The sequence below is a fragment of the Chionomys nivalis genome, chromosome 7, assembly GCF_950005125.1.
Source record: "Chionomys nivalis chromosome 7, mChiNiv1.1, whole genome shotgun sequence".
Classification (NCBI taxonomy): domain Eukaryota; kingdom Metazoa; phylum Chordata; class Mammalia; order Rodentia; family Cricetidae; genus Chionomys; species Chionomys nivalis.
Genome location: NC_080092.1, coordinates 87,691,540 through 87,707,175, shown reverse-complemented (window position 1 = coordinate 87,707,175; position 15,636 = coordinate 87,691,540). Strand labels below are relative to the sequence as shown.

The window sequence follows — 15,636 nt, the reverse complement described above, 5'->3', positions numbered from 1 at the left end:
CCCTGTATTGAATAACTCTAATCTCTAATCTCTCTCTTTACACACACACACAAACACACACACACCATTTTTTTTTTTTCGAGATAGAGTTTCTCTGTGTAACAGCCCTAGCTGTCCTGGAACTTGCTCTGTAGACTAGACCAGGCTGGCCTCAAACTCACAGAGATCTGCTGGTCTGTGCCTCCTGAGTGCTGGGATTAAAGGTGTATGTGCGCCACCACTGCCTGGCTCACACACAATTTATTTTTTCCACGACTGGGCATGGTGGCATGTGTGTCATCCCACAGTCCAGTTTGGTGCCAGGCTAGGCCAGTTTATCTAAACACAGACATGTTTTAGATAAAATCTAGACGATGCGGAGAAGCATGGAGGGACCTGTGTAATTCCAGAGTGGGAGGACTGCAGCAGGAGGAGCACACGGTTTGAGACTAGCCTGGAGTACATCATGAAAGCCTGTGCCCAAACCCCACCACAGCAGGGTGTGGTGGCACACACCTTTAGTCCTAGCACTCAGGAGGCAGAAGCTGGTGGATCTCCGTGAGCTGGAGGCTAGACTGGTCTACACTGTGAGTTCTAGGCCAGCCAGGTCTGCATAGTGAGACCCTGCCTTAATAAAACGCCCACCATTACCAAGGAAGATCTTAGGATCTGCCTATTTTGGGTCTGCATTCCTTTAGCTGTACTCCTTAAAAAAAATAATAAAAACAAACTCTAGCATTTGTTTGCCAAAGAACTTTCTTTACTTTCCTTACTTATGAGATCCCTATAGGTAAGTTTACCACCCTCAGAAATCAACTCGAGTGAATAAGTAATAAAGGAATTGGCAATTAGTAGTCGCTTTTCCATTTTCATTTACCTTCTAGTCACCTAACTATACTATAATAAGCCATTTAGCAGCCCTGAATCCTATTAATTTTTTTCTTCAAATTACTTTTTCAGTTCTCACTTCTACCAATAAACACTCATACAGGTTCCTAAAACCTTTCTCTGCAGGTGGTGGTGGCACACGCCTTTAATCTCAGCCTTCTGCAGAGGCAGGCGGATCTCTGTGAGCTGGAGGTCAGCCTGGTCTACAGAGCAAGTTCCAGGAGAGGCTCCAAAAAGTTATAGAGAAACTTTGTCTTGAAAACCAATCAAACAAAACCTTCCCCCCGCCCCCCTCCGAGTCGGATACCCTCCCGCTAGCGCCACAATAGCTTGGGCCACCTCAATTTGGCAACTTAGAGCCTGAATTTTCATCAGTGTGACCAGCTCCCTGGGACAAACTGGCTGGCGGCGATTTGTCAGGTACACATTATTTCCAGGTTAACACAAGCACACAACTTTGTGAAGCCAATTATAGACAAGACGCCAGCCCTCCTATTGCAAGTTCTCGTTGAGGTGTGGAAGTTCCTAGCTGGGAAGTGGGATAGGTGCGGGAAGGCTGCAAGGAACCAAGTTCTGGAATTTAACCCTGGCTTTCAGGGTGGAGACTCCGAGAAAGTCTGTGATCCACCCTGGGGGTGTGGCTGCGGCGTGCAATCCTGGAACAACTTCAGGGACCCTCAAGCACCAAGCCTTTGGGAGCTTTCTGTTTGGACTGGCTTAGCTCCAGCTCCTGTCCCTGCGTGGCTGGCTTCGCGCGGCGTCTGCCCTCCGACTCTAGGTCGCGCCCTTCCGCGACACCTCCTCTCCGCTCTTTCTGCATCAATTTCCCCAAAAGGACCAGTGACTCGGACGGTAACTCCCTGTTTTGCAACCCGGCTTGGAGAGACGCTCGTAGAGGTAACCCTCAGCTCCAGCCGCGGGGGGCATCCCAGGAGAAGACCCCAGGCTAGGGGACACCCCACGCCACCGTTCGCCCCTGCGCCGCCGCCGACCTGCCGCGCTGGGGCGCCCCGGGGCCTCCCCGCCCCCGCCGCGCCGCTCCCGCGCTCCCCCTAGCGGCCGCCGCGCCGCCTCGCTCAGTCCCAGGCTCGTCGGGCGGCGCAGCTCACGTGACCGCGCTCCGGGCCTGCGGCCGCTGTCGGTTCCCCCAGTCACCGAGCGAGAGGGAAGAAACAAGATGGCGGCTGCAGGCGATCCGGAGCGGGGCCCCGGCAATTCGGACTAAGCCTTCTCTCTCCACCCCGCCGCTGCCGGGCCGCGCCCCTCCCGCCCGGGCCCCGGCGGCCTCCCCTCCCCCTCGGCCCCGACGCCCCCCGGCGCCCCTCCCCCCCACTCCTTCCGCTCCCCCCCCCAGCCGCGGCTCCGACATGAGGGGCCGGCGGGGCAGGCCGCCCAAGCAGCCCGCGGCTCCCGCTGCGGAGCGCTGCGCCCCGGCCCCGCCGCCGCCGCCTCCGCCGCCTCCGCCGCCGCCACCGCCGCCTCCGCCACCGCCGCCGCCGCCCGCGTCCGGACCCATCGGGGGGCTGCGCTCGCGGCACCGCGGCAGCAGTCGGGGCAGGTGGGCCGCCGCCCAGGCTGAGGTGGCGCCCAAGACGCGGCTGAGCTCGCCCAGGGGGGGCGGCCGCAGGAAGCCGCCGCCGCCACCGTCGCCGGCCTCCGGCAGCAGCGCCAGCGGCCCGGGCCGGGGGGGCCGAGGAGGCGGGGGCGGCAGGACGGGGGGCGGGGGCGGCCACCTGGCCCGGACCACCCCGGCCCGCCGCGCCGTCAACAAAGTGGTGTACGATGACCACGAGAGCGACGACGACGAGGAGGAGGAGGACATGGTCTCGGAGGAGGACGAGGAGGAGGAAGAGGACGGCGACGCCGAGGAGACCCAGGATTCTGAGGACGACGAGGAAGATGACATGGAGGAGGACGACGATGACTCCGATTATCCGGAGGAGATGGAAGACGACGACGACGACGCCAGTTACTGCACGGAAAGCAGCTTCAGGAGCCATAGCACATACAGCAGCACTCCAGGTACCCACCCAGGCCGCCTGGAGACTCCTTCCCCACCTCCTCCCCTCCCCCTTGGCTTGCTCCCTCTCGAGTGCAGTGCATCCTGCTTTCCAGCTCCCCCCACACACACTCCGGCCTGCCCCCCACGCGGAGGCCACGGCGCGTCTAGTGACAGAAAAAAAAAAGACAAAACAAAACTAGATTTGCAAGAGGAAAGAGGCGCATTGTTCAAAATGGAGATTGCATTGTTGCAGTTTGCAGGCCACACACTCGTTCTCTCTCCTTCTCCCCCCCCCCCTCTTTTTCCTCTTCAAAATTTCTGCCAAGTGCGGTGTCTCCACCAGGCAGGATTGAAACTTTGGCACACACGTATCCATTGAGTTCGTTTTTCTCCCCTTGTTTTGGTATGAGTATTTTGTTTGTTTATTTTGCGATGAAAGAAGCCTTCTGCTTTGCAAACCGTTGCGTGCCTATATACCTTTTCTTGTAGTCTGGGAAAAATTACCTGTTCCTTAAAAGGGAGAATTTAGATACCGTGGTAACGCACATAGACGTGCTTCGTTTCCTGCCCCGAGTCATAGAGTTTGAAAACTGTTGTGGAGGAAGGGCTGTTGTGCGGTGAGCAGGGAGCTTCTTCTGGTCCTGTGCGTTTGTTTGTGTTCTTCGAGTGCTCATGGGTGCGTGCAACAGTTGCTGGTAAATGGCTGATTAAAGAGCGAACCAGAAAACCAAATTTGGCAAGCCTTCCGATTCGGAATCGCTTTGGTTAAGTTCCAGATAAAAGTATAACACCAAAGGGCCGTGTGTCCTAACCAGTTTGATCTTGGCTTTGCGTGGGAGATGCAGTTTCGCGGCACCTGTTGCAGAAGTTGTGTAGTTAGTTGATCATCCAGGCGGAATTGCCGAAGATGAACTTTTTGAAGGCACACGGTGTAGAAATGTCAGCTTGCATCCGACAGGACCTTTTCTTGTTATTTTATTTCTGAGGAAGAAGCTCTTCCTGGACCTGTAGTGGGTTTCTCCATGGTGACTTCTCACATGTTTTCTTCTCATAGTTTCTTGAGTTTGGCCCCGGGCTGTGTCTTGTTTAAATAAAACGCACACATACAATTGCTCATTTGTATTTATTAATAGTTATGGGGGGCATCTTAACTACAGCACCAGACTGTCAGGTGATTGATTCCTTTATATTTCTATTAACCTGGATTAACGAAATTAAAATATAATTTTAAGGACATTTAATGAGGACATATGATGGATGGTCTTTCTTATGAGAGCTTGCCATACCACTTTCAGAGAACACTAGGGTAGTAGACTTGATTAAATTTAAATGTTTCTATTTTTTTTTAAAAACAATTGCTTAAATTCTTAACTGCTACAAGTATGAGAATTAAACCAAATTAGATTGTGTTAGCATCAAATTAATAAAAAAGCTAGTTTTATTTGCCTGACTCTAAGAACAAGTTGCTTAGCTTAGGGGGCTTGGAGGAGCGAGACTGTCTTTTAGCAAGTTTCATTTCTTGCCAACGTAGTCCAGTGCATCTTTTAGAGTAATAGGTGTTACTTTAAGAAATTAACAGTTGGGCGTCTTTGTACCAAGAGCCCCAGAGTTGAGCTGAAGACTGACATAACAGTAGTGGAGGAAGTTAGTTTTTGAGTTAGAACTGAGGCGTTTTGGCAGGGCACTGTAGCTAACTTTGAACTCCTTGAAGCCCTGACAGACAGTACTGATGAATTGATGGCTGGGCATATGCTGAATTAAATTGCAGGGTGGAGTTATGGGTCCTTTTTAAACAATCATGTAAAACTTGTTTGCTTTTCAAGACTTATTTATTTATTTATTTACAGGAACTCTCTACATAGTCCTAGCTGTTTTAGTACTCGCTATATAGACTAGGCTGGCCTCGAAGTCACAGACATCCACCTGACTCTGCCTCTCAAGAGCCTGGCAAACTTGTGTACTTAAACTTCAAAGACATTTCTCTTCCAGTGATACTTGTGGCCTTCCTTGGTGTATACTTGTCCTGTATTTATGTGAATTAATAACTCATAGAAGTCAGTTTTGATCTTAAACATTCTGCAACTCCTAATAGACATGCACATGGCAGATACGCATGAAAGACTGATTGGATAAGTTATTGTTAGTAGGTGAGAATTTTGATAATTCTGTAGTAGGTTCCATAACTGAAATGAATAGGTTTTAAGAAACTAAAGTTGGTATAATTAGATTTTGATAAACACTTCAGCCAGTAACTTTTTATTAGCAGAGTATACTTAAAAACAAAAAGCAAAAAACTTTCAAAAAGATGTGGGGTTTTTTGTTTGTTTTGTTTGTTTTCTGAGACAGGATTTCCCTCTAACTAGCTCTGTAGACCAGGCTGGCCTCGAACTGCCTCCCGAGTGCTAGAATTAAAGGCAAGCGCCACCAGCGCCCAGTTTAAGATGTGTTTCTATTATTTATTTTTAAGTATTTTGTTTATTTATGTATATGAGTGTTCTATATGTATGCTCATCTTTATTATGGAAGAGGGCCTCAGATCTATAGATGGTTGTGAGCCACCATATGGTTGCTGGGAATCGTTTTCAGGTCCTGAGGAAGAGCAGCCAGTGTACTTAACCGCTGAGCCATCTCTCCATCCCTGTTATTTTTAAAATTATGTGTATGTGTTTGTCTATATGAGGGTATGTGCAAGTCAGATCCCTTGGAGCTGGAGTTTCAGGTTCACAAGTCATCTGCCATGGGTGTGAGGAATTGAACTCAGGTGTTCTGGAAGAACAGTAAGTGTTCCTGAGGTTCAGCCATCTCTGCAGCCAGAGTATACTGTTTTAAACTGCTCTTTTCCTTTTTTCTCTTGGCTGTGGAGTCAACTTGAGTGTTTGGTCTTTTGAAAAAATTACTTCTTCAGATGACTATAAAAGAATGCTACATTCTGTGTTTTTGACTTTCCTAGCATGTCCATTGTTTGCATTGAGTATCCATGGCAGCATTATTGTGCCATTAGTTTTATTCTTGGTACACCTGGGAGGAGACTTCAGTTCAGTGTGTATGTGTATGTCTGGGTTAAGGTATACTTAAGCCACTCTGGGACAGCCAGGGCTACACAGAGAAATCCTGTTTCAAAAAACACAAAACAATAAGATACACCAGAAGGGTGTGGTAGTGCACACCTTTAGTTCTAGGACTCTGGAGACAGAGGCAGGAGGATCTCTATGAGTTTGAGTCCAGTCTGATTTACATAACAAGCTCAAGCCCAGCCAGGACTACATAGAGAGACCCTGTCAAGTCTACACATATTGTGTAGTTGAGGCTTTAGGTAATGTAGAATAGTTTAGTTTTTTTTTTTTAATAATTTGTATTTAATGTACATTGGTGTTTTGCCTGTATGCATGTCTGAGTGAGGGTGTCTAGTCTCCTGGAGCGAGTTATAGATAGTAGTGAGTTGCCTTGTGTGTGCCAGGAATTGAACCCAGGTCCTCTGGAACAGCAGCTAGTGTGCCCTTAACCACTTAGCATTTCCCCAGCCTTAGTTTGGTTAGTTTTTGTAGTTAGAACACTGGCTTGAGTATTAAATACCTGGTAAAAAGAGCTATGGATGTGGTTCCGCTGGTACAGTGCTTGCTTAGCATGCTTCAGTTTCCAGCACCTGTACCGGGTTTGGTAGTGCATGCCTGTATCCCAGCTCTCTGGAGGTGGAGACAGGAGGAACAAAAGTTCACAGTCATCTTTAGCTATATAGTGACATACACATCTGACTGACATCAGACCGAGTACCATAACTTACTAACTAGTATACAGGTAGATACTACTAAATAAATTACTTAAGAAATGAGTTCCTAGAGCCGGGTGGTGGTGGCGCACGCCTTTAATCCCAGCACTTGGGCACTTGGGAGGCAGAGGCAGGCGGATTTCTTTGAGTTCAAGGCCAGCTTGGTCTACAAGAGCTAGTTCCAGGACAGCTAGAACTGTTACACAGAGAAACCCTGTCTCGAAAAAAATAAATAAAAAAAATAATAAATAAAAAGAAATGAGTAACTAGTATAACAAGTAATTCATTGACCTATTTATTGAGTACTGTGTAAGTAATATAACTGTTGATGCACATGATTGTCTTATTAGGGTTACTATTGCTGTGATGAAACACCCTAACCAAAAGCAACTTGGGGAAGAGAGGGTTTGCCACAGTCCATTGAGGGAAGCCAAGGCAGGAACACAAACCTGGTAGGGACATGGAGGCAAAAGCTGATGCAGAGGCCATGGAGGAGTACAGCTTCCTGGCTTGCTCTCCCATGACTTGCTCAGCCTGCTTTCTTATAGACCTCAGGACCACCAGGCCAGGGGTGGCACCACCCACAATGGGCTGCGCACTCCCCCAGTAGATCACTGATTAAGAAACTGTCCTACATACTTGATGACTCAGAGCTTGATCCTAAGGAGGCATTTTCTCAATTGAGATCCCCTCCTCTTACACGATTCCAGCTTGTGTCAGGTGGACATAAAACTAACCTGTACACGATACTAGTAAAAGTCACAGACTTTAAAAGTTTATTATTTATTTATTTCACAGGAGGGTTTCTCTCTGTAGCCCTGGCTCGCCTGGAACTTGCTCTGTAGACCAGACTGGTCTCAGACTCAGAGATACCTGCCTCCCGCCGCCTCATGAGTGCTGGAATTAAAAGGCGTGCCCTACCATGCCTGCCTGACTTTAGAATTTTATTTTATTTAGCTGGGCAGTGGTAATGCACTCCTTCGGTTCCAGCACTCAGGAGGCAGAGGCAGGCAGATCTCTAAGCTGGAGACTAGCATGGTCTATAGAGCAAGTTCCAGGACATCCAGGGGTACACAGAGAGACCCTGTCTTCAAAACAAAACAAAAGTTTGTTTTATTGGAGTAATTTTCCTTTTGTGACAACAGCTTATTCAAGGCTAGCCTGGAACTCATAGTCATCCTCCTGCCTCAGCCTCTCAAGTACTGGGATTAAGGTATGAGCCATCACACTCTGTTGTTTGCTTTCTTTTCATTGGGCAAATCAAATTTTCTTCACAGGGCAAATATTGCTGTAGAGATCTTGGTTAGTAATGCAAACTTGAAATATTCTCATTTTGCTTGAGTTAGAAGCATTTGTTTGACTAAAGCATTTATGAAACAAAAATTTTATTTATTTATTTATTTATTACGTATACAATATTCTGTCTGTGTGTATGTCTGCAGGCCAGAAGAGGGCGCCAGACATAATTACAGATGGTTGTGAGCCACCATGTGGTTGCTGGGAATTGAACTCAGGACCTTTGGAAGAGCAGGCAATGCTCTTAACCACTGAGTCATCTCTCCAGCCCTGAAACAAAAATTTTTTATTGGACCGGGCGGTGGTGGCGCACGCCTTTAATCCCAGCACTCGGGAGGCAGAGGCAGGCGGATCTCTGTGAGTTCGAGACCAGCCTGGTCTACAAGAGCTAGTTCCAGGATAGGCTCCAAAACCACAGAGAAACCCTGTCTCGAAAAACCAAAAAAAAAAAAAAAAAAAATTTTATTGGTAGAAGTTTGAGTTAGGGGCCTGGAGATATGGCCCAGTGCTTTAGAACATTTGTTGCTCTTGACCAGGTCCTAGGTTCCATTCCCAGCATCAACATGGTGGCCTACAACTCTAGTTCCAGGGAATCTAGTGTCCTCTTCTGACCTCCCAGGGCATCTGGCGCCACGTGGTATACATTACATGCATACAGACAGAAACACTCATACATAGAAAAGAAAAACCTTAAGTACACACACATACACACACAACCTACATAGAATTAGTATCTGGTTGGCATAATTCCCTGGTGCGTTGAAAAAGACCGCATAGAAAAATCTGTGTTGTTCTACTTCTCGACCCCCTTGAGGACCTGATTTGTGGTACTGGGGTTTGAACCCAGGTAGGCAAGTGTTTTACATACCCAGCCTTTTTATCTTTTTTTTGTTGTTTATTCTTCAAGACAGGGTTTCTCTGAATAGGCCTGGTTGTCCTAGAACTTGATCTGTAGGCAGACCAGGCTGGCCTTGAATTCGGAGATCCACCTGCCTCTGCCTCTCAGGTTTAGGGGTGTGCTCCACCACTGCCAAGCACCTTTTTTATCTTTGTTAAGTTGCCTTGAATTTGGCAATCTTCCTGCCTTAGCTTACCAAGTAGTAGCTCTGTATTAACAAGCCAAACTGCAAACCAGATTTTTCCCTCTTCCTGTTCAAACATGATCACACTATGTATCCCCTGACTGGCGTAAAAGTAGAACTAATTCACTGCATGACCAGACTGGCCTTGAACTTGCAGTGATCCTCCTGTCTCAGTCCCTCCTGTATTGGGATTACAAACGTGTATCATCATATCCTGCTCAGAAAGTGCATTTTCAATAGACATTTGATAGAGTTTGATTTCATGCTTGAGACAGAATGCCCCTTGTGTGAGACTTTTGGGACTACTTAGCTATGTTTTTAAAATTTAGCATTTTTTTTTTTACTACAAAACAAAATCCTGGTATACTGGGAGCCTTAATGATTGATGTCCTCTGAGGATTGTGACAGTAGAGATGGGTGGCGGAGGTGCTGAGTGAGCTGCAGATTCCCCAGAGGCGAGTGTAGTCCTCCACTGGCTGCATTTATTCCGTCAGTGTCACTGCAGAATTCCTGATTGCTTCAGGGGAGGTACAAAGTGGAGACTTAGGGAAGAGGGAATCAGTACCCTGGTTTGAGGGGTGGTTGGCTGGCGTGGGCAGAAGCTTCCTGGATGGGCTTGTCGATTGTAAGAAGTGAAGCAGAGGAGGGAGCAGTGTGATCTCAGCACTGATAGTAAAGTGTGGGCTGTGGCAAGAGCTGTGTAGCAAGAGCTGGAGTCGAATAGGAAGTCAGCTGTGCGGCTGTATTTGATACCCTGTGCTGGGCAGTTCCTCAGAGAAGCAGGCTGTGCCCATGTTCTTGCTTCCCATGCCTGTTGAATTGGGCAGTTGGGGATCCCCTCTGGAATAGCAGTGGCTGTGCAGGTGTGCCCTATTCTTATCAGCAGCACATCCCCAGTGTTCACACCTGAACTGGCCTGTGGCGAGGAGCCCTCTTCCCCGCACTGAGAGGTGTGCCTGAAAGATGGCCTGAAGCAGCCTCTGTCTCACAGATCTGTGTTACTTGTTACATTCTGGTTCCTGGGGTCAGTCAGAAGATCTGGGGATAGTGTATGGCCTCAGTAATATGCTAGACTTCTGGTCTGCAAGATTCAGCAGGATCCTTAGGAGGAGAGTGAGCTAGCTGGTAGGATCTGGAGGAGTTTTGTAGCCCTGAATAGCAGCTCAATCCAGGAGTTTTCTGGCCTTGACCTGTAAGTGCAGAGAATTAAAGCACTAGATATGCCCTTGGAAGAAAGCAGTATGATTAGGGATGAATTGAGAGCTGTCTTGTGCCTGTGGAGATTCATCTTGAGAATTAAAGAAAGGGAGGACCAGGAGAGTTAGTACAGTTAGGCAGCATGCTCTGTGGGTGGCGTGAGGCATGGCCTATGTCTTGGTCATAAGTAGGCTTACATGTGGTTTACACTTGCCTGCTCCTCTGGTCCCTGGCCTGCCTTCCTTCCTTCCTTCCTTCCTTCCTTCCTTCCTTCCTTCCTTCCTTCCTTCCTTCCTTCCTTCCTTCCTTCCTTCCTTCCTTCCTTCCTTTCCCTCCCTCCCTCCCTCCCTCCCTCCCTCCCTCCCTCCCTCCCTCCCTCCCTCCCTCCCTCCCTCCCTCCCTCCCTTCCTCTCTCTTCCTCTCTCTCTTTCTCTTTCTAAGACAGAGTTTCCCTGTGTAGCCCTGACTGTCCTGAACCTTGCTCTGTAGACCAGGCTGGCCTCAAACTCACAGAGATCCGCCTGCCTCTGCCTCACGAGAGCTGCAGTTAAAGGCATGCGCCACCACCACCGCCCGGCTCACAGGCACATTGGAAATGGGGCTGTGCATGTAAACATGTGCAGTAGGATCTGGGAGGATGAAGTCAGGAACTCTGGTTCCTTTTGTTAGAGCCTCCTTTTCTCACCCTTGAGATCCTGTTCTCCCGGTGACTATGACTTTTAGGGGACATTACAGCTTGACAGGGTAGCAGTAATCCAGCGACAGACAGACTGGGAACAACTTGGTCCACTCTACTTAACTCATAATCCCCTTGCTGTGATTTATTGTTTATATTCCTCTTGCTCGTCTTGGTCCATTTTCTTCACCTGCTTAGAGTAGTTAAAATTGCAGTTTCGTAGTAAAACAGATCAACTAGTTGTGTTATGCGGGTGTTTTGTCCACATGTTTGTCTGTTCATCACATGAGTGCTGGGTGCCCTCAGAAGCTGGAAGAGGGTGTCAGGTTCCATAAGACTGGTAAGACAGATGTGAGACACCATGTGGGTGCTGAGACCTGGGTCCTCTTAAATATCAAGACCTCTCCAGCTCTGTCAGCTTCATAGTTTAGCCCTGATCCCCATTCTAGTTTTATTGTTGTTGTTGTTTTGTTTTTTTAATGCTTTTGAAGAGATGCCTCAGGAGGCAGATTCTGTTATTTAAGTCCTCCATCCCCACCCCAGACCAGGTCTCAGCTATGTAGCTCTATGTAGCTCTCTGGCTATCCTGGAACTTTGTGGACCAGGCTGGCCTTGAATGTACAGAGATGGACCTGCCTCTGCCTCTTCCTCCCCAGTGCTGGGATTAAAGGCTATGTGTGTCACCACACCCAGCTATTTGGCAGTTTTTGGTTTGCTCTTTGGTATTTATAATTTTTTTAAAGATATATTTGAGGTATTTCCGTTTTTTACTCCTCCCCCCCCCCCCGTGTGTTCCCAGTACATGCTTTTGGCCTAAATAGGTCAGAAGAAGGCATTAGATCCACTGGAACTGGCATAATGGATGATTATGAGTCTCCATGTGGATACTGGGAACTGAGCCTGGATCCTCTGTAAGAGCAGCCACTCGTAACTCCTGAGTCACCCCTCCGGTCCCCATTATTAATTTGGGACAGTCTGATTTTGTAGCCCAGTTCTGACCTGGAACTCACAGCAATTTGCCCATCTCAGCCTCCCTACTGCTAGAATTCTAAGTGTGAGCTACCACACCCAGTGTGGAAATGAAATCATACAGGAAGAATTCTCTGGCCAGGGACCACAAGGGAATGAAGAAAAGTCACAGGTACAATGAAGCTGGGGTTGGGTGGGTTTTTCTAAGTGCTGAAACCTGGAAGGCCCCTCAGCATGCTCATTAGGAACAGCATGGGGAGAGGGGTTACTAGTCTCCATTAGGAGGCGTCTGTAGGCCAGCATTCTCAGGCTGTAAACATGTTCTTTATACACACTGCTCAGTCTTCATGAACACTCTTGAGCCTGGTTCATATGGGTGATGGCTTTGCCAGTTTCCCGGGGTCTGTTGGCCTTGGAGTCCTTTACAGGCTGAATTCATAATAAAATACATATTCCTTAGGGTTTCCTTTACTCCCTGCCCAGCACTTGAAGGCTGAGGCAGGAGGATCAAGAGTTGAAGGCTAGCCTGGGTACATAGTGAAATTCTTTAAAAAGAAAGAATAAAAGGAAGTTAGGAGTGATGGCCTTTAATCCTAGTACTTGGGAGGTAGAAGCAGGAATATCAAAAGGAAGGAAAGAAAATACATTATTAGATTAATTGTGTTTACATTTATTTATTTTGCATAGGATAGAGGGGGGTGCAGATGTGCCACAGGTTTATATTAGGGTTAGAGGACGGTTTGCAGGCATCTGTCTGTCCATCCACCATGTAAATTGAGAACTGAACAAGCATCTTTATCTACTGAGCTATCTGGCTGACCCTAGCTATGTTTTAATTGATTTCTTTGCTAGTCTATATGTAATTTGTTGTTGTTTTGCTGCATAGCATTTAAATATTTTTGATTGCCTAATGATACTCAAAATAGTAATAATAGCTAACATTTAATGAACCTTGACTAGTTTGATGAATGATTTTAAGCAATATTGATGAAATGTTTTGGGTTTTCTTTTTTATGCATGCTGGGTAAGTGTTTTCTCTCAGCTCCCCCACTCCCCCGGTAAGATTTCATTCAGGATGTAGCCCAGGCTGCCTTTGAACATTTCATAGAGAAGGAAGGGAGGCATATGCCAGGCATGGTTTGGGATGGGAGACCAAGGCAGGAGGGTTGTGAGTTGAAGGCCAGAGTGGACTGTCTAATGAAACCAGTGTCTTAAATCTTAAAACAAAAAGATGGAATCCTGTATTATGTTTTTTTAAGACAGGGTTTCTTTGTGTAGCCTTGGCTGTCCTGGAACTCATTCTGTAGACCAGACTGACCTCGAACTCAAAGATCTGCTTGCCTCTGCCTCCCAAATGCCGGGATTAAAGGCCACCACTGACCAGTTTAACATAATGTTTATTTATTTAATTAGGTTTTTCAAGACAGGGTTTCTCCGTAGCTTTTTTTAAAAAAAGATATTTATTATGTATACAGTATTCTGTCTGCATGTTCGCCTTCAGGCCAGAAGAGAGTGCCAGATCTTACTACAGATGGTTGCTAGGAATTGAACTCAGGACCTCTAGAAGAATAGGCACTGCTCTTAACCGCTGAGCCATCTCTTCAGCCTCTTCTCTGTAGCTTTGAAACCTATCCTGGACCTAACTCTTGTAGACCAGGCTGGCCTCGAACTCACAAAGATCCTCCTGCCTTTGCCTCCCGAGTGCTGGGATTAAAGGCGTGCGACACCACCTCCTAGCTTGCATAATATTTTAAAAACTCATGCTTTATAGCACGTGCATGTTCTGTCTGAGTATTTCAAGCTTTTGTCCATTTAATGAGTCTATAGACATTCGAATTATTTCCATAAATAATTCTCTGTGGGATTTATATGATGCATGTTTGTCTGACATATTTCTTTTGGGTATATATAGCTAGGGGTGGATCTCTGTGAGCTCTAGTCCAGTCTTGCCTGTATTGTGAGTTCCAGAACAGCCAGACAGAGCTACATAGTGAGATCCTGTTTCAACAAAACAAAACAACAACAAAAAGTTGTCACTACTTTTTTAAGTCAGCATACAAAGCAGAGCTTCATTATGGAATTCATAATCTTGTGTCATTATGATTTTTTCCCGATGTTGTAATGTTTCTTGTCCCCCTGCAGATTAAGTTGTAGTGTCTTTGTTTTGTTTTTTGACAGGGTCTCTCTCATTTAGCCCAAGATAGTCTTCAACTCCTGTTCTCTGTCTTAGCGTGTGGAGTGTTGAGAGTGCAGGTACCAGCCACCCCCTTGGCAGTCAGTGCTTTTTCCTGGCACTGTGGGAGTGGCTCTAGGTCTCTGTGTCTGGTAGCTAGGCAACCATTCTATTACTGAGATACATCCTTAGCCCTTTGGAAATTCAGCTTACTTTTTTCTTTTCAAGACATAGTTTCTTTGTGTGCCCCCAGCTGTCCTGGAACTCACTCTGTAGATCTGTCCTCAAACTCAGAGATCTGCCTGCTTCTGCCTCCCAAGTGCTGAAATTAAAGGCATGTGATACCACCACATGGCCAGTTTAAATTTTTTAAAAATCACATTTGTTTATATAATATTTCTTGCTAGTTATTTATTTATTGTGTGTGTGGAGATCACAGTACAATCTTAGGAGTTGGTTCTCACGATAAGGGTCCTGGGGGTTGAACTCAGGTGGTCAGGCTTGCTTGGCAAAGCACTTTTATTCACCTGCCCACGCCTTAGTCCCCTGCAGTTAGCACAATAGTTTGTTTTATGTTTTAACATGTGTATGCATATTTTGCCTACATGTACATGTAGCCTGGTGCTTGTGGAAGGCAGGGGAGAATGTCAGGTTCCCTGGAACTGGAGTTAAGAGGTGAATGTGAGCTGCCATTAGATGCGGGGAACTGAACCTGGGTCTTCTGCAAGAGCAGAAAGCACTCTTAACCAGTGAACCATATCTTCATCTACCCTCAGTAGTGGTTATTTTTTTCCTTTTAAATAAGCTTAGTGGAGCCAAGATGATGTTTAGTTGGTAGAACTGAACTTCATCCTACATTTACAAAGCCCTGAGTTCAATTCCCAGCAGTTTTTCCCACCTATAGGCTTGGGAGGAGTTCCCTCCATCTCTTCAGTACCTGACTCAATCCTCTAGCATGCAAGGGGTTCATTTCTTTCTTTAGCTCTATGGCAGTGTGATAGTTGTGTAAATGGAAATTCATTAAAATGACCTAAAATTGGACCCCCAGGTCCTCAGAGGCCATAGGTACATTGCAGGTGATGAGCAGCCGTTTGGGTGATTTGCAGTCACTCATTGCAAGAAGTTTTCTTGGGCTCCCTGCCTCTGTTGGGTCAGTGACGGTTTACCTCACACCTCTTTCTTTGGCCTTTTGTTTGCCCTAATCCTATGCTGCCTGAGTAGCTTTAGTAGTCTGGCTATGAACAGAGGCTGTTGGCTAAGCATTGTTTATATGAGATGATGGTGTTGTATCTTTTTTAATCTATTTATTTTTATTTCATATATATTAGTGTTTTGCCTGCTTGTATGTCTGCACATATATTTGTGTGAGGGTGTCAGATCCCCTGGAACTGGAGTTACAGACATTTGTGAGTTGTCATGTGGGTGCTGGGAATTGAACCTGGATCCTCTGGGAGAGCAACCAGTGCTCTTAACCTCGGAGCCATCTCTCTAACTTGGTGTTGTATCTCTTACAGTAAGATTTTGGGGTCATTTTTAGGATACTTACAAAATATTAATGGTTCTTGGTTAGAAAAGAGGGAACCAGTTAACAATGTTAGAAAACCTGAC

The 15,636-nt window shown here is 46.7% G+C and overlaps 1 protein-coding gene across 13 annotated transcripts in view; it reads left to right on the top strand.

Annotated features, from left to right (window-relative positions):
* The first annotated feature begins 2,039 nt into the window (after nucleotides 1–2,039).
* The window catches only part of Bptf (bromodomain PHD finger transcription factor), a 113,596-nt gene continuing 99,999 nt past the window's right edge, over nucleotides 2,040–15,636 (top strand). For all 13 annotated transcript variants that reach the window (XM_057776737.1, XM_057776734.1, XM_057776729.1 and 10 more), the window contains exon 1: nucleotides 2,040–2,889. In XM_057776737.1, coding sequence (XP_057632720.1) covers nucleotides 2,235–2,889 — 655 coding nt within the window. In that variant the 5' untranslated portion in view covers nucleotides 2,040–2,234. The remainder of the gene's footprint in view (nucleotides 2,890–15,636) is intronic.